This window comes from Antechinus flavipes, chromosome 2, assembly GCF_016432865.1.
Source record: "Antechinus flavipes isolate AdamAnt ecotype Samford, QLD, Australia chromosome 2, AdamAnt_v2, whole genome shotgun sequence".
NCBI lineage: Eukaryota > Metazoa > Chordata > Mammalia > Dasyuromorphia > Dasyuridae > Antechinus > Antechinus flavipes.
Genome location: NC_067399.1, coordinates 494,754,255 through 494,779,164, shown reverse-complemented (window position 1 = coordinate 494,779,164; position 24,910 = coordinate 494,754,255). Strand labels below are relative to the sequence as shown.

Below are 24,910 nucleotides of genomic sequence, written 5' to 3'. Positions count from 1 at the left end.
CTTGCCTCTTCCCTAGTGAGAATGACCATCATGAAATATCCTGTAACCTGGGGAAGGGTAAGATCCAAGCCATCAAAATCTAAGAATCTGTAAGCTCCTCAGTCTTGGAGGTAGGACTCCAAGGTAGGTGAAAATGTCCTAAAACTAAAAGGAAGTCCTTCAATGGGGTCCTAATAATATTTGAAAATTTGTATTTTGGGGGGGGTTATGAGTTGTGTGGGTCATGTGTATGGTGAATCATGCAAATCATAACACACTTGAAATTCAAATAAACATAAATCTCACCTCTGGGAACTGGATGGGCGAGAAATTGGACCATGAAAGTGGTCTTTTTGTAGTCAGTCCGGGCATTGGAGCAGAGATTACATTGTGAGAGGCTGAATTAAGCTGGGTACTCTGAGAATCCCGGACTGGGGAGAGTTGTTCGTGATGAAAGAATGAGGTCGGAGTACGCGTATATATTCTGTGGCAATGAATGAAATGAGGGAAGTTTGAGGTGGAGTGAAACAATGGAAAGAGGTAAAGGGCTCAGTTTGAAACTTAGCTTAATTGAGGGTAGATGTATATTGAGGTGTGGGTTATTAGGAGCGCCTCAGAGAACGTCGGAGGAGGTGGGAAGGGGGCTGCTTGAAAAAATGATGGGTGGGGGAAGAAAGTGTAGGAGCAGCTGAGAGGTCAGGAGGTGGGCGTTTTGCTGGGGAGGGCGTGCAGAACTGGACTTTGCAGAGGAATCTGAGGGAGCGGGGGTCGGACAGAAGAGACCGTTGGGTAAGGAGCAGGGGCTCAGAGTGGGAAGCTGGGGCGGCGGCAAGGAGAGGAGCTGGGGGCGCTGAGGAGGCGATATGTAGAGGAATTGGGGAGGAGGAAGGAAGGAGGCAGCGGCAGCAGTGAAAGCAGAGGCCCGTCAGCTCGAAGGAATACGGCGCCCAGGCCGGGGCGGGCCGGTTCCTAGGGAGCCGCGGCGGCGGCGACGTCTGGGGAAGGAGGGAGCCGGAGCAGGCAGAGGCTGGGAGGCAGACGGGCTGACGGACAAGCGGCCGCCTCCCAGTCCCAGCCCGGCGCCGCCACCCCCGCCGCTGCCCAGATGGGCCCGCGGGCAGCGCCATGAAGCGGGCATGTGCCTGGACTGCGGCCCCAGCGAGCCGGGGCGGGAGCTGGGGCGGGAGCAGCGCGGGGGTAAGTGGGGAAGGGAGAAGAGAAGGAAGAGAGGGTGAGTCCCTGGGTCTGGTGGGGAAGAGGAGAGGAAAGAAGGGGTTCCCTTGCCAGTTGCCAGTCGACTCCCTATGCACCTCACCTGAACATCTTCGAGAACCCTACCTCTGAGCCCCCTTTCTGTGCTTTCCCTCTTATGGTCCCCTTCCCTTGAAATCCCCTCCACCGAAGCTCCTTCCTGTGTGCTCCCTCCCTTGATCCGACTCTTCGAGAATCCCCTCCTCTGAGTCCACTCTCTGTGTGCTCCCTCTTCTGAGCCCCTCCTTTGGAGATTCCTTCACTGAATCTCCTCCCTGTGCGCCCCCTTCCCTGAACCGCCTCCTTTGAGCCTCTTCCCTGTGTTCTCTCTCTCTGTGCGCTCCTCCCGAATCTTCTTCCTTGAGGGTCCTCCACTGAATCTCCTCCCTGTGCCCCCTTCCGAGTCTTCTCCACGAGAAGCCCCTCTCTACGCTGAATACCCTCCTTGGCGCCTCTCCCCGGAACGTCTTCCTCGAAAATCTCTTCCTTTAAGTCCCCTTTCTGCGAGATCCTTCTCCCGAATCCTCTTCCTTGGGATCACTCTCCTGAATCTCCTCCCTGAACCTCTAGAATCCGGCTCCCCTGAGTCCCTTCTCTGTGCGCCCCTCTAGAACCCTCTTTCCCTGAATCCCCTCTCTGTGCTCTCCCCTTGATGAGCCGGCTTTCTGACTTCTCCATTGAACCTCTTTCTCAAGAATCCCTTCCCCTGAATCCCTCTTCTTATGCGCATTGTCCCCTGAATCTCCTCACGAACCCCATCCCTAAAACCCTTCCCTTGAATCTCCACCCTGTGCACTCTGCCCTGAACCCTCTCTCCACGAGCCTCTCTCTCAGGCCCCCTCTTCACCACCCTTCTCTCCAGGAACCCCAATCCATTGACAATTCTCTTCTTGGCTCCTTATGTCTGTGAGCCCTGCTTTGAACCCCCTCCCATAAGCCCAGTTTCTTCATGCTCCTTCCCTCCCCATAAGCCCTCTTCTCTGTTCTCTTATAGCACCCCTCTCCTGAGCCCCCTTCCTCCATCGTTTTCTCCACCTGCCATCTTCCCTAGTGCTCCCTCAGTCCCTCACGGGTGCTATTTCTATGCCCTCTGCCCCCGACCTTGGCCCAGGTAGTCACTATCATATTATTCCCTTTCTGCAGGGTTGGCATCCTAAAGGCCCGCTCCCCCACACACTTTGATGTTCCTCAGATCTTTACCCTCTTTATTGCCTTTTATGCCCCAAAGAGGCAGGCATTTAATCTGACAGCTGCCTTCAGCCCGGTGCTATGACCACTGCAACCTTGCTTGATTTGGGCTTTGGGTACCCCCCCACACACACACACACACTATTCTTGGCAGCAATCCACTGCCTTTTACCTGCTGGTCAGGAGTACATAGATTCCACTATCTCTTTCTCCTGAGAATTTGTTGTAATGTTGTGGGAAGAGGTAGGGGATTTGAGTTCAAATATTGCCTCTGCTTCTTGCTACCAATTTAAGACAATTCATATAACCTCCTTGAGAGTCACTTTCTTCCTCTGTAAAATAAGGTTTGACTAGCAGATGGTTTCTGGGGCTCTTTCCCAGTCTAAATCTGTAAATCGTCCAAACTTGATTTTTTTTTCCTTTGGCCCCTTCCAGTCAGACCTCCTAAGGAGCACTTGAGCTAATTTGTCAACTGCCTCCTCTCTTCCCTCTCTCCATTATGATTGTGTCTTCTTTTCTGGACTAAGGCTTTGAGGACTATGCCATCTCTCCCATCTTCCAACCTCCACCCTTTACTTGCTATTTTCTTTGACCCTGACACCCCAATTAATGCCCCACCCTAAAGGAGCAAGAACTAACCTGCCAGTTCTAGGTTTTCCTGCTCCCAGCTTATGCTTGCTGGTCACCCCTAGCAGCTCCTTCCCCTCTCCCCACAAAGTAAATTTATATCTTTGTATTCCTTTTCTTTGCCCCTCATTTCCAATTATCATTGCTCCCAATGACTAATTTTTCCTCCTGGGCCCCCTCCTCCCAAAACATAGATCTAAAAGTGAAGGTATTTTCTGACCCAGACGCTCCCTTCCAATGTTTTACCCTCCTCCTCAAAGGAGCATCAATTAACTTGTCAATTCCCTTGTAAAATGATTCCCTCCCCTCTTCCTATTTACTTTTCAATCCCTGAGTTTTAGTGATTCCTATTGGGAAGGAATCCCAGAAGACATGTGGTGGATCCAGGTCCAGAGCCTGATCAGAGACCCATTCCTTTTCTGGATATCCCTCAGCCTTAAATAGGATGCTTGTAAATTACAGTTGCATAGGCTTTTTGGCAGAAAACTGGGTCATGACAGAAATATCAAATTTCTGTTTGAAATTGGGGGCCCTGAGGAATGATGACTTTTCCATGTGTTAAAAGATAATGGGTTCATTTACAGACTTGTAGTTGATAGAATGTTAATCTGACAGTGAGATTTGAGGTGTTTAGACGACATACCCTGGTAGAAAAATTCAGTGAATTGGTTGAATTCCCTGGTGGAGTGGGCGGGAGAATCAGGGCTCTTTGAGCTCAAACTGGGGTTTGTTGCAGTGATTAAGAAGAGCTAGGCTCCATCCAGAGATGATTTCTTCCAGGAATCATCAAGTTTGAGAATAAAGACCAATTTAGTTTCCCTTTCAAAAGAAATCCCAACCATGGCTAATAGCATCCTCAGCCTTTTCATATAATTTCTTTTTCCTTGCCTGAGAATGCAACATTACTGAGATCTCCTGGGATTAAAAAAAAAAAAAAAAAAAAAACTTCCTTACTGATTTGCAGGCAGTATGCATTGCCCACCCTATCTCCCTGCTCAGAGACTCCTGGTAAGAGTCTACCTTCCTCCTTCACCTCCGCCCTCCATTGGCAGAAGACCTGGCACCAAATCAGTTTTTCCTTTTGTAGTAGCTGGTCCCAGCCTTTCTAGCCCCAGAAAACTGGATTGGATATGACTTCACTAAAACAAACCCCAGGCTGAGGTGCGGCTGGGAGCAGGACCAGGCCAGGACTCTGCTTAGGCAGAGATCTTGCCAGGTAGAGGGAACCAAAGGCAGCTTTGAACCCATGATTACTTGGACTGAGTAGTATTTGAGTCACAAGTTTGCCAATTTTAGTGCAAGATGGAATTTATGGCCTGCCAGGAAACCTAGATGCTCTACATAGAGCAGGTATACATCTAGGTAATAAAACCAGGTGCACCTAGCTAGAGAGATGGGGGCAGCAGGCAGAAAGGGGCTAAAAAGATTTGAGGTCCAGGCTCTACTTAATAGTAATCAACATTTATATAGCACTTTTATATTTATATATTATATAGCAGTTTTGCACAACGCTTTGCTTTGAGATATGCATTCTCTTTGAGATACATATTATGTCATTTGATCCTTACAACAATTCTAAGGAGGTAGGTGCCATCCTTATTCCTATTTTGCAGATGGGGAAAATGAAGCAGACAGGTTAAAAGACTTGCCCAGGTTCATAGAACTAGTATCTGAGGCAGCATCTGAACTCAGGCCTTCACTGACTCTAAGTATAATACACTGTCTTCTAAAACACCCAATGATCTGACCAGAGTCTCAATATGTGAAGAGAGCAAGCTAAGAAAGGAGAGGATTAGAATCGGGCAGCTATTGGAAGGAGGAAAGTTTGCATTTCTGCCTTGTGTAGGCTGGCACCTTGGGTGAGTTGGGTTGACTCCTCTACTTAACTCACTCTCCAGCTCCTTTCCAGGTTCTTCTCTCCCACTGATTTGCACCCCCATGGGCATTTGATCTTTGCCACATTTTTTAAGTTTCCCGTTCTTTTAAGGCTGTGTCTTCTCAGTGGAGACAATTGGTTGCTGAGACTTAGCTGCAGACTGATAAAAATCACACTCCCAGAGAGACCAGACGAGTAGATAACTGGATAGGTGACTTAACTTTCCTGATGCTGGAGAAAATCTGCGATAAGATCTCTGGTCTGGGGTGGAGACCTGCTGGGGAGAGCTTGGTGGTGCTTTCCTTAAAGTCCGGATAAGATCAGATCCGTCCAGCCTTGGGGGTGAGGAGGCCTGGGGCTCGGCTTGCTTTGTTATTGGCTGCTAACGTGCTGAGTTCCTGAGCCAGTGGCGGTCGCTCAGCAAAGCTTCAGAGTTTCCAGGCAGACTCTAGGTGCAGAAGAAGGGGGAGGGAGATAGGTGTGGGGAGGAGCGCCTCACTGGAGCTGAGCTTTAAGTCTGAGAGGTATCCTCCCACCCTTTTCAGGGTTGGACAGCTAAAGAGACTTGTTAGCGGGTGAGTTCTCCTGACTCCCTGCTCTTCCTTGGGAAGAGGGAATCTTTTGGAGAGTGAGAATTTCATCTCCGTAACCCTTTGGCACATCAGCAGAGGGAAAGGGGAGAGGGCAGTTATAAACCAATGCAGCAGGCTTCTGCATTTTTTTTTTTTTTGCTGCTGCTGCTGCTGCTGCTGGGACTTCCTACTTTGATTTTCCAGCTGGTCTCACCAAAGATCATGGGCTCTTCACTCCAGAGCTAGGTCCCTCTGTGGCTTTGGATAAATAATCGAGCTGATTTGACCTTTAGTTACTTTCTGTATGACATGGTGGTTCTGTACAGATAAATGCAGAATCCTCTTAGTATTCAAACTAGAAATCACAACTGCTTGGTTTAGATAGTGACTAAAGGTGTTTTAAGACTTCAAGATGCTATCAGAAAATAAAAATGGTGTATGAAAAATTTGGTAATATGATAGCTTTTCATCAAAGTGTTTAAAGCATTTTGTAGCTGTGGTCTATGCAATTTGGAGGGCAGTGTGTTCATTGGAAAGAACTCTAGATCTAGAATAATTCAAATCCTGGATTTGCCACCTTCTATTTGGGTAAAGACTTTGAGTCTCCATTTCCTTATCTTAAAAATGAGAGGGTTGAACTAGATGACCCTTTGCAGCTCTAAATCTATGATCCTGTGATTGTTGTACATCTATGAGAAAGAAGTGGATTCGATAACTATTTATTGTATTTAATAGATAATGGGAAAACCATGCTTTAAGAAAAGTAATTCCCCAAATTCACCCAAGACATTCAGTGCTGGTTTTTCTCGGCTTTAGATTTCTGGCACTTGATGATGGGAACCTTCAGCTTTTTTGCTTATTCTTTACATCTTGACCCTTTTATTTTCCTTTTTTAATGCACATTTCAGGACTTCTCTTCCTTTTCTTCATTTTGAGGCTTTTCCTAAGAGATTTCCTTCTCACCATCCCTCTCTCTTTTCTACTGTTGTTATGGGGATTTTATTTTTTGTCTTTCATTCAGTGATAATTACTGGCGCCTTTATCTTTCTTTTTTCCTCCTTCTGTTCTGCGTTTCCATCTTTTTTTGTGCTTACTTTCCTTTCCCTTTTAGTTCTCTGGGTTCCAGATTCTCAGATTAGTTCTCTTTGGACCTGAATGGGGCTGGGCCAAGAATGATGTACTCCATGATAAAACTAGTATTGTGTGATCACTCATTATTGGAGGATTTCTTTTGGAGTCAGAGCAGTGCTCACTGGTTTATTATTGTAGGACTGCTTATAAGGGCTGGGTTGTGAATTGGGATGGTATAGGATTGCTCCTGAGTGTGTCCTGCTGACTATTACTTGGGTTTGCTATGGAAAGATTATTGATACATTTGTTGGATATGAGGAATAGAAGGAAGGAGAATGTTTGCATTAGATTGATAGAAGGAATTATAGTGGTCTTACAAACACCTAAGAGGGCAAATTGGAGTCTGGATAGATCTTTAAAAGAAAAAAAAAACCCACTCAGAATAACCACGCAACCAATCCCCCTTTTTAAAAGAGGAATCGATCTGTTTTTAGGTTCTGAATGTTTGAGAATATCTTATCTTGCTCTGCTCCCAAAGAGGTTTATAATGGATAAGTTTCAGAACTTCCATCCTTTTTGTCAGGCGGACAGGATCCTCGTTCACCTCTGGATCCACCATGACAAGAGATTTCCTAGGCATTCCTGTAAGAATCAGAATATGGAAATGGTAGGGAGGAACTGGAGTAGAATTAACCTTCCCCCCATAAGAGAAAGTATCAGGTCTAATGAAACTGACTCTGGGACAGCCCTGAGGGTCAGAGCAAAGGAGGATCTCAGGAGAAAGTGGCTCAGCGGGCAGTGATTCCCAGCCGCAGATGGGGCGGCCAAACAGGGGAGGGCAGGTGAAGGCTCCGGGGGCTCGGGCCTGAGTGGAAGGTGAAGGGGAGAACGGCGCTTTCACTGGCTCTGCTCCCATTGTTTCAGTGTGCCCAATGGGGCCTCACCATCTGTTCCTTGTTAGAGACTTGACAGACAGGGCTCCGAGAGATTAATTAATGCCAAGCTGCTGGCAGGTCTGACTCGGGGCCAGGCCCCAGGGACACCATTCCTGGTAGCAGCAACTCTTCGATGACCCCCTAAGTGCCATTCCCTTCCCACTGAGTGGTCCCTGAGGTATACGACCTTGCTTTTGGCACCTTCCTATTCTCCAGTGGGTGTCCATAGCTAGAACCGATACCAGGAGTATCTGCTCTCAAGATTTCAGAACTAGAGCCTGAGACATTCTGCCCCAAGTAAAAGGGTTTCACCCCCATTCTTGTGCTGACTCACTGTGTGACCTTGGGCAGGTCGCTTAATTCTTTCATGTATGAAATATGGGGATCCTGAGAAACTTTAGTGAACTGTGGTTCTAAAACTTTGGATTGTGGCCTTGTTCCCTAGATCTGATAATGCCCCCTTCAGGTCCCCAAATTCCAGCCCTGATCTCTTCAGTAGGACCTGGAGCAGGGAATGGATTGTTTGCCTCCAGGAAAATTAGAACAGCATCTTTCTGCTTAGAGAGTAGGAAGTGGATCCTCATTCAGAGGCCCAGGGTATTATTATATTAGGATAGAGAGACAATTGTATAAACCTAGTTAAGTATTTAATACTTACTGTGGCCATTGATGAGGCCTTGAATTGGGACTTTGGAGCTCCAAGTATGGATGGAAGTAGTATAAGAGCCCTAATAATTTGTTCCAAAGTCTGGGATCTTGTTTTTGTGTCAATGACCTTTTTAGTTCTCGGGGTGCCTGTATTCTGAAATTCCAATTTGGATAAATGACTTTCCCTCGGGTAATCATTTTCAGGTAGGTAGGTAGCACATAGTGCATCATTGAATGCTGAACCTAGGGTCAGGAATACCTGAATTCAAATTCTCCCTTAGACACTTACTAGTTGTATGACCCAGGACGAGTCACAACCTCACTCTGCCTTAGTTCTCTCATTTGTAAAATGAGAATAATAGCATTTACTTTTCAGGGTTGTTTTGAGGATCAACTGAGATTACATTTGTAATGCACTTTGCAAACATTAAAGCGCTATATACATGCTATTACTAGTATTATTGTTATTAGTCATTCCTAGTCCCTAGACTGACCCATTTGGTTGGACTTTGCTCTTACCTTGGTACTTCCTTTGCTTCTTCCCCTCAACAGGTATGTGAAAGGAGCTCTTGGCAGATGTCCAGGGCTTGAATTAAATAAGAGTAAGGGTGTGGCTTGGGATGGAGAATAGGCTGACACTATGCTATCCCCATTTTTGAATGTTAGAAGGGTGTGTGTATGTTGAGGGGGAGAAATTTTCATTCCAAATGGGTGAGGAAGAGGCAGGAAGATATCTTTGGGGGCAGATGGTACAAATGATATTTTACCTCAAAGCAGCAGGAGTATGTTCTAGGTGTCAGTCCCCCTCCCAATTCTCTACCTGTTCTTTGGAGAGTGTGGATTGGGAAACTTCAAAATCACACTTACATTTTTGTTCTTTGCCCCGGGAAAGCTCTAGCTTTATAGATTCAACGTCTAGGCCAACGCCTGAAAATTATGTGTATTGTCTGAGTCTGCAAGAGAATTCTGGGCAAGGGGCTCATGTTCTAGGAGTGGCTGGCTGACCTAGATCTGTCCCAGGGACACTGAGCTGGAAGGCCCCAGGACAAAACATCCTCCAGAGAGACAGCTTCTGGAGTTTTAGACCGAAGGATTGAGGAGTTGCACCATAAAGACACCCTGACTGCTCTGCCCGCTAACATTTTTGCAAGGCTAATGGTTAACCAACTCTTAGACAGAGCCCCTCCTTTGGAGTGCTTCTGTCTTTCTGGCTCTCTGCGTGCTTTCCGGAGGTCCTTAAGTGGGAGCTCGAGGAAGTACCCCTCAAAGGAAGGGGTTAAACATCAGCTGAGGAAACTGGGCTGTTCCATTTTCTTCTCTAGTGTCTACCTCGGTTTTCCTGAATGGTTCAGTCATCATCATGGGAACAGGGGTGGGGAGAAAAGAGAGGGGAAGGGCTTGTGGGGAGGAGTGTGAGAAGAAGGGAAAAAGAGAGAGAGGAAAGGGAAAAGATGTCACTCTCTCTAATCCACCCGTATTTTTTATTTTTCAGCCAAAGCAAAGAAAGCTCAGAGAAAAGGACTTGCTAGAACAATGCTAAGGCTGGCGAGGTGAGGAGGAGCTGGTGGGAAGCCTGAGGGAGCGGCTAAGAACAGGTGATTGGAGGAGCTGATCCCGAAAAGATAGGCAGGCTGCGGGAAGAAGAGTCTGCCCCTGGTATCCCACGGACTTGGCGAAGCCCATCCAAGCCTGGAGGGGAGGCACTTCCAATCCAGGCCTTGGGAGGGGCTGAGGGAGTACCGGCACCATGGCGACCAATTTTAATGACATTGTCAAGCAAGGCTACGTGAAGATGAAAAGCAGGAAACTCGGGGTGAGTGAGCATGGGGCTGAAACACTGACATGTCCACGGGGAGGAGCTTGTCTTTTAAAGACACTCAAGAAATCTAGGAATATGGAAATAGGCTGCATTCATTGCCTTTTGGTTAGGGCTGGTTTAGGATTTTGCTCCTGGATCTTTCTCCTGTAATCCTTCCTGGAAGCTCTGTTGTCAGCCCCGGCCTGGAACTCAAATCTGGAGTTATTTCTTAGTGGGTGGGTGGGGAGACTGGAAGGGCCAGCTCTGCCCCACTATTGTTAAAGTTGTCCCTGAGGCATTTGCCCTGGAAATCCAGGGCTACAACAGAGCTATAAAACAGCCATCTAGAGGGATCTGGCAGAAATTGGTCTGGCCCTGGGGACTCTTTCTTTCTTTTAAGTACATTATCTCCCACAAATCAGATTGCTGGTGTGTATATGTGTATTTTTAAAGCTAGAGAAGGGAGATGGGGGAGGTGTGGAAAAGCAGATGCTTTTACTTATTGATTTGATTTAAATGTAAATGAGAATTCCTTGAAATGAACAGTATCCTGTCTCCCCCTTCCTATCTCTAGTTTAAATAGTCCTTCTTTCTGTTCCTTCCTCACCCTGAGTTCAGCAAGTCCTAGATAAGTTCAGACCGACTAACAGTCCTTAAGCTTGAGTGGATAAAAGATCATAGACTGACTTAATTATCCAGCCCTCTTAGCTTATATCTCCTCTGTACCCTACATATTTCAAGGGAAGCTTGTGCCCCAAAATAAAAGCAGTAGTGCTTCCAAAAGCTCCAGTGGGGTTCAAGCCCTGGTGTTTATCTTCTAGGTAATTGTCCTCTTCCACTTTCCTTGTATTATATGGGCAGATATAGTATAGTGTAATATAGTATATCTGCTCTGGTAGATCAAGGTATCTTTCTCCCTGTTCTAGGTAGATATTCCAAGCAATCTTCATCAGGTGAAGGATTGGCTTTTTTGTAGTCTTGTAGCATCTTGATGGCTCCTAGATTTCTTGGGGGCAGTATGCCAGAGTGCAAAGTTTAGTCCCAAAAGGGCCTTCTTGGTTACTAGCCAATAGACGGCTATATTTTGTGACTGTGGGAAGCTGGAATCTAGTTAGGATTTGATTTAATGTGTAATAGGTACATTTTAGAATAAAATGAATATATAGAACAGCTTGGACCCTCAAATGGGACTAGGCTAGCACTGCCCACCTCCAGACCCTCATTCACATCCCCTGGGGAAGAACATTTAACTCATTGACCTCCAATCTATCTAACTGCCTCTTCTCTCAAAGGGATTGAAGTCAAGAGCAATGAAGCAGACCAAGGTCATCCTACAGGCAGAGTTGGGACCCCAGATTTTAACATTCCCATTCTGAACAAGGAGGACCTTAAATAAACCAGATTTTTTAAGGACCTGGTGCCTCGGGGTTCTCAGACTCACAAGTGAGTCTTTACAAACATATTACCTAACCTAGATCCCTCTCCCTTCAACCTCCAGTGCTAGATACTCAGTGTCAACCAAACCATTTTTTTTTTTTTTTTTTAATGAGCTTCAGTTTCTGTACATTGGCAACCTAGGGTAACTGATTCCATGGCTGAACATGCTGTGGCCTCAGAGGCAGAACTAAAGTTAATTTCCTCCCAAAAGCAAACAAGATCTCTGAGTTTTAGATACTGGATTCCTGAAGAGGGGGGAGATAATAAGGAAGAATCTTGAGCACTTGATTTAAGTGCTTCGTTGAATTATATGATAAGTAAACCTGCTTAGAACATAGAATAATGGTGCTCCCTCCAATCATTAGGTAGATAGAGGCTAATAAGACAGAACCTAGAAGTTAAGCAAAGCAAGATGAGAATATAATGAATGAGAGAATATTAGGGCTGGCCAGGAATCCCTTCATTTTATACATAAAGGAATTGAGAGCCAGAATCAGATTTATTGTAACTGAAGTCTTCTAACTTCCAAGCTGATGCTCTTTTCTATTATGATAGACTGCCCATCTGGGTCACCAATGCTAGCTCTGGCCTTCAGCATTCTACTTAAGAGAATAGACTAAAACAAGAAGCTCAGGAAGTAGACTTCTGGCCTGGTGGTTCCCAAGATAGCAGATCAAAAAGAGAGGTGTGGGCTTCTAGCCGACCCCCATGGTCTGGGAGAGCTTATCTCTTCTAGTATTCATTTAGCTGAGCAGAGGGCTGTAGTCTCCAGCTTGCCTGCCAGGGGCTCCCAAAAATATCCCAACCAAGATCAAGCCCTGGCTGGTGAGTGGCCCTGTGTAGATGATATTGCAAACTCCCTGCATACATGGCCACTGCTGGTGTGAGTCATAAGACATTACATGAGGTCCCTGTCAGTTTCCCTACACCTTTACTTTTGGTTTATCCCTGGGTTAGATAGGAAGCATAGCACTTAACTTTATACTACCCCCAAAGGGAGAATTGGTGCCATAGGATTTTCTAAGCGACTAAAGCTCCAGGTGAAAGGGGAACTTTAGTATCCTCATCTCTAAGGAGAATAGGACTAGTGAAGGATGGGGAGCAATCACATGGTTAGGAAGTTAAGATTTAGGAATTTTATTTCTAGAACTCCCACTGATCCAGCCATGTGTTTTTTGACAAGTCATTTTCTCTGAGTCCCTCAAATTCTATCTTATCACCAAGTAGGAACCCTGTTTCCTCTCCCTGGTACTCAGAACTATTAGAAAGGATAGTTTCAATTCTAGAGGGTTAGGACTTAAAAGTAAGGTGCAACACAGAAGTTGACTTGATAGAATGTTAAGATACTGGACTGGGATCCAAGAAATCTAGAAAAACACTTGGTCTTTCTGAGCCTCGGTTTCCTCATTTCCATAATGGGGCCATAAATCTATTCAGTCTATTTCAAAGGACTGTTGAGAGGCTTAAATGAGATACATGTGAAAGCCCTCTAAAGTGTAAAGTACTGCATAGATGTGTCATCAAGTATTAAAATTTGCAGGCATTATATTAAGCAGAGGATGCAAAAGTTAGGTCTGAATTCCATCTGCCAAGTCTATTTCAGAAGAACTCAACAGACAAAGCCAAAATAATCATAGACATATCAATTTTTAAGAAATCTTTTGGATGAAAGCAGTTGTTTAGAATTCCATTGCGTTGTTACTCCCAATTTAAAGTATGAGGATAATAGTATTACTGAATTTTGCTAAGATTGAGTTTGGGGCAGAAAGTCATAGTTGCAAAATACTTAACCTATGTTAGATTTAGTTGGTATGTTGGTTTTACTGTTTGTTTTATCATTTTTAATTTTTTGTTATGAGATTGCTTTCTGGGAGTTTTTTCTTAGGAGGAAGGATATATTGGGAAACTAAGGCAATATAAAAACAGGAGGCATCAATAAAAAACTGGACCCCAGACCACGGGTCCATGCTTTGAGGATACATCCTCTTTGTGATGAGGCTCTTTAGGATGTCTCGTCTTTCCTTTCACTTTGGTCTTGCCTTTTGAGCTCAGTAGGAGGTATATTTGTTATTCATTTTTTACATTAGGGACAAGGAAACCCATTTGTGTTTTGTGCTGAGTTTTTAGTGCTTAGCTGAAGAACCAGTCCATTTTCCTCCTTACTCACTCAGGTTTTCTCTTAAGCTATTGAGTTCCATCAAGTGCTGCCCTCTATAGTTGGTTCATAAAATAGCCAGGTCACTCTACCCCAGACTAGGGGACTGAGCTGAGCCTGAACCATCTATCTGACAGATCTATCGAAGGTGCTGGCTGGTTTTCCGAAAGTCTTCCAGCAAAGGACCTCAGAGGCTGGAAAAGTATCCTGATGAGAAGTCTGTGTGTCTTCGAGGCTGCCCCAAGGTGAGTCACCTCCCTTATCGTGGCTAATAAGGCTGACCCTTAATCTATAAGCTCTTCCTCCCACAGTTACTTTTTGACTGGAACTCGGGGCATTCTGGCCACCTTTTTGCTTGGGGCTGAGAATCCTATGGTTTCCATACAGGTGACCGAGATCAGCAACGTGAAATGTGTCACCAGGCTCCCTAAGGAAACAAAGCGGCAGGCCGTGGCCATTATCTTTACTGATGACTCAGCTCGAACCTTTACCTGTGACTCTGGTGAGTGCCTGAGGTGGCGGACTTCAGCTGGGGACATGAAGCCAGGGGAAGGTTTGGAGCTTAGAGTTGAGGATCTTGGGTCTTCCTCAGAATAATGGAATCCTAAAGAGGATGTAGCTGTTTGCTTTTGATTGTAAGGATTAGATTCCTGGTGGGAAGAGCCAGGTGACCACCTTTAAAACTTGGGGCTTACTTTGCTGGTGGGTGGGTAGAGTGGCACTCTTATATTGTAGTAACTGAAATAAGAAGTCCTCTCTCTTCCTCTAATGGGAAGCTGGACAGAAGAGGAAAAACCACGTGGTAGGTGGTAAGGAAAAGCAGGTGCCCTGAGAGAGCTCTGAACGCCTTCTCTTGATGAAGTCTTGGGCAGCAGGTTCCAGTGCACAGGGATAGGAAGTACAGATGGATATGCTTGATAAGGGATCAAACCTGTGTTTTCAGAGCTGGAAGCTGAGGAGTGGTATAAGACACTGTCCGTGGAATGCTTAGGGTCCCGGCTCAATGACATCAGTCTGGGAGAGCCAGACCTCCTGGCTCCAGGAGTACAATGTGAACAGACAGGTAAGAGATGGGGCCTGGGACACATAGGTTTGAAGTTTAAAGAAAGTGTCTCTGAGAGGCAACTTTTCCATACAACTATAGTTCTTTTTTCTTTCCATCCCTCTTCACTAGATCGATTTAATGTCTTCCTGTTGCCCTGCCCCAATCTGGATGTCTATGGTGAATGCAAACTACAGATCACCCATGAGAATATCTACCTCTGGGACATGCACAATCCCCGTGTAAAGCTCATCTCGTGGCCGCTCTGCTCTCTGCGCCGCTATGGCCGGGATGCCACACGCTTCACATTTGAGGCTGGCAGGTAGGGTGTCAAATTTTCCAACCCCACCTAGGAAAACCGAGAGACCATCCTTTTATCCTCCATCTACTTACATCTCTGACCAGCATCCTGCCAAATGCACTTTGGGTCCAGAGCCAAGGAGTAACTTCAAGAGACTGGGCTCTGCTGTGTTTTTCAGAGGGCCTGTGGATTAAGGATTTATGATATGAAAAGGGGGTGGGGTGGGGCCGGCAGCATTAATTTGGTTGTGAATAAGCAGAACTCAAGCCTGTGCCATAGGTGATGCATGTTAGCATGGCATACATTATGTCTGTGTACACTTCTGGCCCCACCACCCTTCCCATAGCTCTAGTGCTGTCCAACAGGATGTGTGATGCAGGTGAAGGGCTCTACACATTCCAGACACAAGAGGGGGAGCAGATCTACCAGCGAGTCCATAGCGCCACCCTGGCAATCGCTGAGCAGCACAAACGGGTCCTACTGGAGATGGAGAAGAACGTGAGGGTAAGGCCCGGGGTGGCAGGCTGGTGAAGCAGAAGGGGACTGAGTTGACAGGGCAGGGAGGTCAGCACACTCTGAGATCCCTGTGGGACAACTTTCTGTGCTACTGGAGCATACACTCCTGCATTTGTGTAAGAGGAAATGCATTAAGCTTGGAGTCAGATTGGGGTCTGGTAATTCCTTCCGCCACTGACTAATATGATCTTGGACAAGTCCTAACCTTTCTAGGCCTTAATTTGCTCACCTGGAAAATGAAGGGACTGAATAATCCCCTAAGGTCACTTCTCTGACAAAGTGAAGCTACATCAAGCACTGCCCCAGCTGGATCCTGTGCACATGCCAGGCCAGATCCCTAGGCCTTCTCTGTCATGTTTTGTCCTAGCTCCACCATGTTAGGTTAACAGCCTTCCTCTTCTGTCCCAGCTGCTAAACAAAGGTACTGAGCACTACTCCTACCCGTGCACACCGACCACCATGCTGCCCCGGAGTGCCTACTGGCATCACATCACTGGGTCCCAGAACATCGCCGAGACTTCCAGCTATACTGGTAAGTGACTTCCCCTGCCTTGCCTCTCTGAAGGATTCACTTGACAGGTCATTTTTGGTTATCCCCATGCTGACCCACAAGGGTTACCTTAGCCCTCCCTTTCTGTCCACAGGGGAAGCATATGGGGCTGCTCAGGCGAGTTCGGAGAATGACCTTCTCAACAGATTTATCCTGCTGAAGCCAAAGGCTGGGACAGGAGAGAGCAAGGAGGCCAAAACTGCTTCCCAGTGATGCTGAAATGGCTCGTCATCCCGAGAGAGGGATTGGCAACGCACTGAAGGCTCCTTCCTTCCTGGCCCCTCTCCTCTCACACTTCTCCCCGCGGGGGCAGATGGCCCAGGACCCTGCCCTATAGAAGGAGCCTGGAGAAAGCGAGTGGGATAGATGCCCTTTCCTCAGCTGAGGGACGGGCAAGGCCCAAGGAGAGGGCCCATTCACTTCACCAGAGCATGCATGAGGGGCTAGAGCAACCAAGAGACTGTATATGGTTATGATTTTAATATATATTGTTATATAATTCTATATTAATGGGATTTCCCCCTTTATCTTTGCCCTCCCCACCCACAAATGCAATTTTAAAATCTGGTGACCAGTGGTTGGTGTCTTTGGAGCAGCTGCTCTCCTGTTGTCTGTGGAAAAGCCCCTCAGATCCTAGAACCTGGAAGTACTCTGGAAGGGGGATTTGAATTCAAGCAAAAGCAGGCATCTAGGAGCTTGGCTGTCCCTGAGCAGGCCCAGGCAGAGGCCAGGAAGCAGCTGCTAGCCCTAGAACTCCCATCCAGGGTCCTAGTAGGATGGCACAGGAAGATGAATCTGAGTTGTGCCAGCAGCAAGTTTTATACTGTGACACATCTGGTGACATCTTTCTAAACTGCAATTTCTGCACAAACCCCTTCCTGCCTATTGGAGCTGGAGGGGTCATTGATCATTATCTTATCCCTTGAGGAGGCTGTGGGAAAGGAGGAGGGCTAGGATCCCGATTGGTTCTGACCCAGTATACTGCCCTAAAACCAAGTTGAGAAAGGTGGCTTCATATCCTCCAAGACAGATCATGACATATTAAGGAGGCAGGGTAGCATCCCTAAGGCCCCCACCCCTCCCTTGCCCCACCACCTTCTGGGGAGTACCTCTACCACTTGTCCTTTCCTTTCGTAGGACAGGAGGCTTCCCACTTAACATGGGGCCGATGCTGCTGAAATGCATTTAAAGCAATTGATTTTCTAGTGCTGGTATTTATTGACTACCGTGCAGAAGGGCTATCTTTCTATTCACATTGAACTTTTTTTTTTTTTTTAATGTTTGTGGTCCTGATTTGGGGAGTTGAGCTTCTTGTAAATATTTATTTCAGTTGAGGCAAAAGGCAGGCTAAAGTAGACCCTCCCATCCAAATCCAGAATCAAGGGAGGTAGCCACTGGCCCAACTTTCCTCCTTGGTTTCATTCAATTTCTCTTCTCTTTGAGGAACAAGTCAGATTTTGCTTGTGAAGACAGGGGGGTGGGGGGTGGGGATGGGGGAGAATGCTCCGTCTAAAGGTCTTGGAATGGTCTGAGAGCTACCTGGGTTGGGCCGGGCAGAATGATGCATGGAGGAAGTAGGTCAGAAAATTATGTGCTGTTTTATTGCCAAAAATGATTTTTTTTTTTTAAAAAAAACCTGCTCATTAATAAAGGACCCTTACTATCTGATTTGAATTTTTGATTTGTCATCCAACTAACCAATGATGTACTTTCCTTTGGAGCAAGCAGTAAGGGGTCAGGGTTAACCCACCCTCACCATCAAAAAGACATTGAAAGATGCTTGCTTTTTCGTCTCAATTAAGTGATCAAACTATAGTTAGAGGAGTTTAGGGTTGAGAAGGCAGCGGACCTAATCTGGGGCGTGATAAGAAATTAATGGAACACTCCAAAGCAAGCCTGGGAGAAAACACTGTACTCAAACTCAGCCAGCTGAGGCACCACCAAAGAGTAACTCACTCACTATAATACTGGGCCTACAATCTATGGAAGAGAATTTTTCCTGCTGCTGCTAACAAAGGTACCACAGTAGAGGTGTAGTAAAGGCCAATAGAGTCGAAAGGCTGGTTTGGTAAGGACTTAATAAAGATACACCTACTCACCTTATCCTCCAAAATCTTTGCTGATTCCTGGAGAAAAGGCTTTTTATTTTCTGTTCATACTAAGGGAACACCCAAGGAGATCAGGATGAAATCTTGTAAGGAATAAAGCCTCCCACCTCTCCTTCCCATGATATCTTCCTAGGTTAATTAACATCCCAAACTGGCAATAGGCTTAAAAGCTGCAATGTGCTAGCCAGGTCTTTGAACAGGCCAAATTTTAGTCCACTTTCCAGTCTGGCAAGCAGAATCTCAGGCTATTAGTCCATCCATTACTGTAGAGTCCCATTTCTGATAGAAATGACTGTTGCTAGTTTATAGTTAGAACATCACTCTGGATCTCATGGGTGAGCTGGGTCTGGAGGTCACTCAATTTCTTCTTCAAACCAGACAAAGCAGAGAGGACAATGGTTTCAGGGCGAAGAGAGCCACAGGACTCCACATTGTAGTAGAACCTAGAATGGGGACCAAAGAAAAGGCAAGCATTGTACAAATGTAAGATCTTGACTTTAGGGCTTATCTTCCACCCTACTCTCTACCAAATAACTTTTATAGTCAGGGGTCAATCCTCTATATGGAATAATATCAGGAAAAGAAAATCTCTAGTTATTTTTAAACTTAAAAATCACAGAGCATTTCCTATTATATATCAGTGTGAACTGAAAAACCTCAAAACAAATACTTGCCATTTAAAATTTTTGAAGGGGAAAGGATCATAAACATATTACCTTCTAAATTTTGTTTAAGTAACTCATTGGGAACATGAAGTAAGAGATGTGGGAAGCAAGGGGCCATAATACCCCAAATCTGCAAGAGTTCTGATTAGTGGTAATTCAGCTAAAACTTCCTACAGATTTAGGTTTGGGTCACTAGATGTTAACAAAATGAAAGATTTTTCTCTTAGTACTTACTTACCCCATGCAAAACTCTATATCCCTACTGCTGCAACAGAAGCCACCAAAATGCAAGGTAATTGAGACTGGTCAATATTGTTAGAAATAAAACAAAGTGCCTAAAAGATCTTACCTCTCTGGTTTGCCATTGGGGTCATAGGGAGCCTGGGCTTCATCTTCATCAATCTCAGAATATTCACTCTTTGGCCTAAGATAATCAGAGACAATAACAATTTAAAATTCATTTAAGTGCTTTATGGGACAACTACTGAATATGCAAAACACAGGGTCATAAGGACATTCTTCATAAATTCCAATGTTTAACACAGATTCTTCCCTTTGAGCCTAAATTATGTTAATTTGCTGAACAAGTTTATTCTATGTGGTATAGTAAACAGGCTTTGCTTACATACTAATGTGGAATTCAAGGGCACTAGTGGTTTTCAATTGCTTTCAGGACCCCTCTACAACATTATTAAGCCCTCAAAGAGTTTTTGTTTGCTTTAAATCCATCAATATTTACTGTAATAGAAATTAAAACATCATGGTGTTATGAAAATAGCTTGATTTTGCAGATCTTCTAAAAAGGTCTTGGAGACTCCCTGGGTCTTTGGATCATGTTTTGAGGGATTGCTGAAGTATACAAAAATACACATCTAGAGCATAGACAGAATGGCTTGGAAATATGACTAGTAGAAACTAGAAGACCGTAAGTGAGCCTTTTTGGTTGTTACATCTGATATTTAAATAGGAAATGAGCCAAAAAGAATCAGAATAGATCTCAGAGTCCATATTCCCTTTTCTTTGTAAACATTTCACTTGTACTGAGAAGCAGAACATACCACTCTTCAGGCTTTGGGTAGACTGTATGCCTCAAGGCATTATCTGGGTCATACTCAAAGGCCACTCCAGCTGTAGGGTTCCATTTGGCGTGTTCCTTGCCAATGCCCTTTTTAGCATAGGCACGTAGTCTCAGCTCCTGGCCTTTCCGGAGTTTGACAATAAGGATGTCTAAAAAGACAAGAAAGGCAATTGGAGATAGTCTTCCAGATGTTGGATCAGATTTGTAGCATAAGGAGCATAAAAAGGTGAAAACAATTTACCCTGAAAGCAGGCAATAAGAAGCTCTATTTGTTCTCTTTCCATTTACCATCCTAAGACATGAAAGAACAGGTATTTGAACTCTTATACAAGTCACTTACCATCCTGTTCCACATAATCATTGGGGTCATTGTCTCTACTCCGGGATGTCACCTGAAAGGAACCCAAGGCAGAGATTAGCTGCTCTTCTCTTACTTTAGGCTTATTAAATGAGGTAAAGCTTTAATTGACTAAGTGATGACTACAGAAAGCTAAGCCAAGGGTGCTATGATAGAAAAAATGCACCCATGGTTAATGGCCTATGTTATAACAATCCCAGTCTAAATTTGCTGGCACTTCAAAGGGTTCTCCTTGGTCAGGCACGGTGCACTCAGACCAAGAATTAGTACTTATATAATCCCTGCCTGGCAATAAAAAGGATCTGTGGTCAGAAACTCAGTTATGACCTAGGTGAAAAGGTAATGTTTGGAATTCCAATGTTATAAGGAATGAAGATTATCACAACTTCTGAGTGGGAGCTTATATGGGTAGGAGAAGTTTTTGTAAAGGAGGAGGCCACTAGATACGGACCGGAATGACGCGGGGGGTATTAGAAATGAGATCTCGAGACGTGACATGGCGAGTCTGGTCTTCATTGCAACGGACATCGAGTGTAAACTCTACTGAGCATTCAGGACAAAATTCTTCACATGTACAGTCCTAGGAGAGGACAAAAAATAGAAATAAGTGGAGCAAAAGAAGTAAGTCTGGATTATGCATTCTATATCCAACACAAATTCCCTTAATTTTCTAAATTTATAAAATAGTATAATTATAGAATCTCAAAGACATTTTTGTGGACAGCATCAATCTGATGTTATTCTCTTAGGCTGATAGTCTGACTTAAAAATGATAAATATATAGGAAAGACAATTCTCCCCCTTCAACATTACCACATCCCCACTCCTTTATCCCACAAGTATAGGCGTCATCATAAATACACAAGAAGCTCTGACTATATCCCAAGACAGAACTCTAAATGTTTATTTTCCCATAAAAACAATATTGTAAATGGGAACTAGGTCCCATGGTACTATTTCATTGCTGTTATATGTTCAAAAGGCTTTTTTCTAGGCGTGCCTGTATATCCAACCATAATTTATTTATTCACTATTGGAAAAGTTATTTCTTTTTTCTAACCAAATAATTGATCACAACCTATATATAAACTGCAGCCAGTCTATAAGTCCAACAGGCAGTTGCTAAATACAGAAAATCTAAATTGGACAATTTTATTAAGAGTTCTGACCTTACATAGATACATATGCTACTGCCCTATTGGTAACTTTCACATTTCATTTAACCTGAAAATCAAGATTAAAAGGATGCTCTAGAAGAAAAGTTTTTTAAATCAGAACTGGTACAGAGGAGTATTTTATTTATGTTAGCATAACTTCTCTGTCAATACTGTTTTCCCTCATACTTTGTCTCATGCCCATTCCTTTATCATTACAGGCAGATGTCTTTCCATATATACAGCCAACTTCACAAACACAAACTTATCTCTTCCTAAAAAGATCAACAAGGCAAGAGGTTACTACCAGGTCCCTTTTCACATCCATTTTAGAATTAAAGAATATAAGGTGATTGAGGGGAGATGGGCATAGTAGAATGAAAAAGATTGAGAATTACTAAAATGTAAAACTGGACAACTGAATGCAATCTACCAGCTTGAAAGTATGTCATTCAGGAAAATAACTCTCTGGTAATCAAACTGAATAGGTTATAATCTTACCCTGGAGTACTGCAGCTTGTCTACAATGTCATCACTTGTAAGAGGGATTAATCCTAAAAAAACAAAGCAGTATTTCAAGTCAAAAACTTCAAAAGTTGGGTGGCTTGCACTCATATCTTTCTAAAACTGGCAGCTCTTCTTCCCAACTCTTGGTGAACTTAACACTTACCAAGCCTGTGGGCAATGAATTCATCATGCAGCACTGAAGAGTTGGCATCAATTTGGACCCAGTCTATGGCTAAAGACAAAAAACACAAAGAAATGCAAATGAGTCACAAAGGTAACACTGAAGGGCCAGGAAATAAAGCAGATAGCAGCTAGGCCCTTGTTGATCCTTCAAGGAGGAAGAACAAAGCTTGCTCATTATATCAATATACACCACACTGTCATTTGCAAGTTAGGGAGCACTGAAATGAACTGGAAGCTGCCTTTTTTTCAAAGCTCTCCATAATTTATTCTCAAGCTGGGCAAAAAGGTTCTTCAAACCTCTCAAATGTACTCTCTTTACTCTACTAGAAATGATCTTCCTACTGTGACTTTTATAATTCATGCTTGATATGTCTGTTTTATATTGCTCATATTAAAAGATCCAGTTGGTCTCCACTTATAATGACCTTCTTTATCCAAACCATATTTCACTTAATACTGCATCATGAATTTTGGTACTTTTTAAGTTAATATGTTAACAAGCACTTAATAGTGCCTATTATAGGCCAGACATTAAACTAAGCACTATTAGCTTAACTGTAAAATAAATATGTATATTAAATGTTAAAAGTTTAAAGGAAGAGGTTAGACCCTGAAAGAACAAGATTTGGTTAGCAGGAAAGAGAGGTAAAGATTGTAGATTATCCCACTGCACAGTCACAGGTTATTAAAGCTGGAAAGAAACTTTAAAAATTTTTTAGTTCAACTCCATTTCATTTGTTTTTTTTATTCTCCACTTAATAATACACAGAATGTTCAGAGTAGGACAGAAAGAGAGGATATGTGATTCTCTAATACATATAGCTTGCTTTTTCTTTTTAAAAATATAATAAATTCAATATATAACTTTCAAAATTATCCCACTCAACTAAGTTTCCTTTTGTTCTTTTTTGTGTATTTTTAAAAAGTTTCAAACAACCCTTTTCTTTCTTTTTGGCTACCTTATTGCCGTCCCTTCTCCTCCTATCACATTCCTCATCCAAAGTGGAAAAAACTTCAACTAAACTCTTGTAACAATATGTACAGTGAAATAAAACAAATTCCTATAATGGTTATCAGAAATACATTCCTCTTTCTGAACAATGAGTCCATCACCCTTCTGTCAAATCAACTCTGGTATTTTTTAGATGAGGAAATGAAAAAAGCGAAGTGATTGGTCCAAGGTCTGTTCACTAATTGTTTTACACACATTAATTAACTTCACAGAAATGTGTGTGTGTATAAATATAAGTATTTTTCCTTCGTTCTTCAACTAATTCATACTTGAGGTACTGGCTGTGTTTTACATTTTTGGGGAGATGAGAAGGAAATCACAGTACCTGGTAAGTGCCTAACGTTCAATTAGTTGCTTAAATGTGGCTGTTAGAAATAGTGGGAACAAAGGAATAAAAACAGTCTGAGAGACTGACTTTGACAAAGTTTTTTCTGACACTTCCAATCAGATCCCATGCTTCCCACTGCAATCTTTCTGTTTTAACAGCTCTTAACCACATTAAAATTCTGTATTGGTTATTGTGTTATATTCTCATTTCCCTCGCTTGACCTGATAAGTTCAAAAGTCCCTTCCAATTTCTGAGTCTAAGATATGTTAGCTGACAATTACAAAGCAAATTTAGGTTTACAGAGCACTTTACATACATTATATTTTTTAATCTGCCACATGTATAAGGAATTATGCTATGAAATAAATCTTATAACAGATTATGCTCTCAAGGAGCTTAAAACCAAAAGCGAGTGGAGAAAACATACATAAATAATTCTAAGAGCACGAGGAAAAGGATTTTGATGAGAATGAAATAACTTTCAGCTGGAAGGGGAGGGGGAGAGAATCTGATGTCAAGGAGAAGATAGCATCTGAATTCTACAATGGACCTGAAGAAAGAGGGGTCATCAACGGAAGAGAAAGGGGATGAGGGAGAAGGAAGAATGCCTTTTAGGCAAGTAACACCATGAACAAAGCAGGCAGAAGGAGGCAGGATGGGAAGTATGAGGATAAGGAATAGTTCAGTCGGTTAATAAGGTAAGTGATGTCCTCAATGCCCACTTGTTCCCCGGCTCCACACCATGCGACTCTCAGGAACTCAATCTCACCGCTCTGTGCCTTAGTTTACACAGCTGCAAAGTAAGAGTCAAGTACGAAGCCGCCACCTACCCAGGATTACCATGGAGAACGCGCTTTGCAGCCCCTAAAACCTTAGGGAAACGTGAGAAGCGATTTATTATTAAATGAACGCGGGGCTGCCAGGTTACCATGACAGCGAGGCCGGGAGGCTTACCTATGATGGGCACCTCGGCGATGAAGACTCGGCGGATAGAATTGGCCACTCTGAGGGGAGGAGGGAACAACAGGTTAATGAGATAAGGGCCCAAATCCGCTATCCCTCGTCCCCGCCACTCCCAGGGCATCCTAACCGAAGCCCTTTCCCCAGAGATCTCAAAGCACGGAAGAAGCCCCCCCGCTCTTGTGGGACTCCCTGGGGTCCCCAAGCTGCTAGCTCCTTACGCCAGGTCCGTGTTCTCGATGATGAACTTGACGTTCTCGTCTGTGAGCTCGGTGATCCGCACCGTGGGCTGGTTGGCGTAAGGCATTGCGACCGAAAACGGTCCCCGGCCTCCACGTTTGGCTCAGACCCTGGCGCTCACCTAAACAACTTAGCGCCGCCATTGACGTCACCGGACGTCAGCTAGAGCGACTCCGCTCCATCTTCCCTCGGGCCCCACGTAGAGCCCAGAGCGCCCCCTCACGCTAGGAGGAGTAAATACAGAAGACTCAGACAATGGGACTGAAAGGTCCAACCCAACCCAGCTGGGGAATCTCTGCAGGAATTTTACTCATCTAGTCCAACTCCCTCGTTTCATTGATGGAGAAACTGAATCTCAGAGGAGCCACTAG

At 44.3% G+C, this 24,910-nt stretch overlaps 2 protein-coding genes across 3 annotated transcripts; one reads left to right on the top strand and one right to left on the bottom strand.

The window, feature by feature from the left end:
* Positions 1-974: 974 nt before the first annotated feature.
* DOK4 (docking protein 4) lies at positions 975-17,614 on the top strand. Of its 2 annotated transcripts, XM_051979912.1 has the most exons (9): positions 975-1,176; positions 9,640-9,960; positions 13,675-13,782; positions 13,925-14,039; positions 14,481-14,600; positions 14,712-14,901; positions 15,246-15,384; positions 15,805-15,928; positions 16,041-17,614. In XM_051979912.1, exons 2-9 carry the CDS (start codon positions 9,895-9,897, stop codon positions 16,157-16,159), a joined length of 981 nt encoding a protein of 326 aa, XP_051835872.1. In that variant the 5' UTR covers positions 975-1,176; positions 9,640-9,894; the 3' UTR covers positions 16,160-17,614. The 2 variants fall into 2 exon arrangements, with proteins under 2 accessions (XP_051835872.1, XP_051835873.1); XM_051979913.1 differs by lacking the exon at positions 975-1,176 and having other exon boundaries at positions 9,543-9,960.
* Positions 17,615-18,061: 447 nt separating this feature from the next.
* Positions 18,062-24,695, bottom strand: POLR2C (RNA polymerase II subunit C). Its single transcript, XM_051979914.1, has 9 exons — positions 24,521-24,695; positions 24,294-24,343; positions 21,980-22,048; positions 21,811-21,863; positions 20,607-20,735; positions 20,138-20,189; positions 19,778-19,946; positions 19,069-19,143; positions 18,062-18,497 (listed from the first exon to the last, which is right to left on the bottom strand). The coding sequence occupies exons 1-9, from the start codon at positions 24,604-24,606 to the stop codon at positions 18,353-18,355; spliced, it is 828 nt and encodes a 275-aa protein (XP_051835874.1). The 5' UTR covers positions 24,607-24,695; the 3' UTR covers positions 18,062-18,352.
* Between the last annotated feature and the right edge of the window lie 215 nt (positions 24,696-24,910).

Coding starts and splice junctions, on each gene's coding strand:
- DOK4 (XM_051979912.1), top strand. CDS start 9,895: ATGGCGACCAATTTTAATGACATTGTCAAGCAAGGCTACGTGAAGATG. Junction 14,040..14,480: donor AACCTTTACCTGTGACTCTG/GTGAGTGCCTGA, acceptor CTGTGTTTTCAG/AGCTGGAAGCTGAGGAGTGG. Junction 15,929..16,040: donor CGAGACTTCCAGCTATACTG/GTAAGTGACTTC, acceptor TTCTGTCCACAG/GGGAAGCATATGGGGCTGCT.
- POLR2C (XM_051979914.1), bottom strand. CDS start 24,606: ATGCCTTACGCCAACCAGCCCACGGTGCGGATCACCGAGCTCACAGAC. Junction 21,864..21,979: donor ATTCATTGCCCACAGGCTTG/GTAAGTGTTAAG, acceptor TTGTTTTTTTAG/GATTAATCCCTCTTACAAGT. Junction 20,736..21,810: donor ACAAGCTGCAGTACTCCAGG/GTAAGATTATAA, acceptor GTCCTCTCCTAG/GACTGTACATGTGAAGAATT.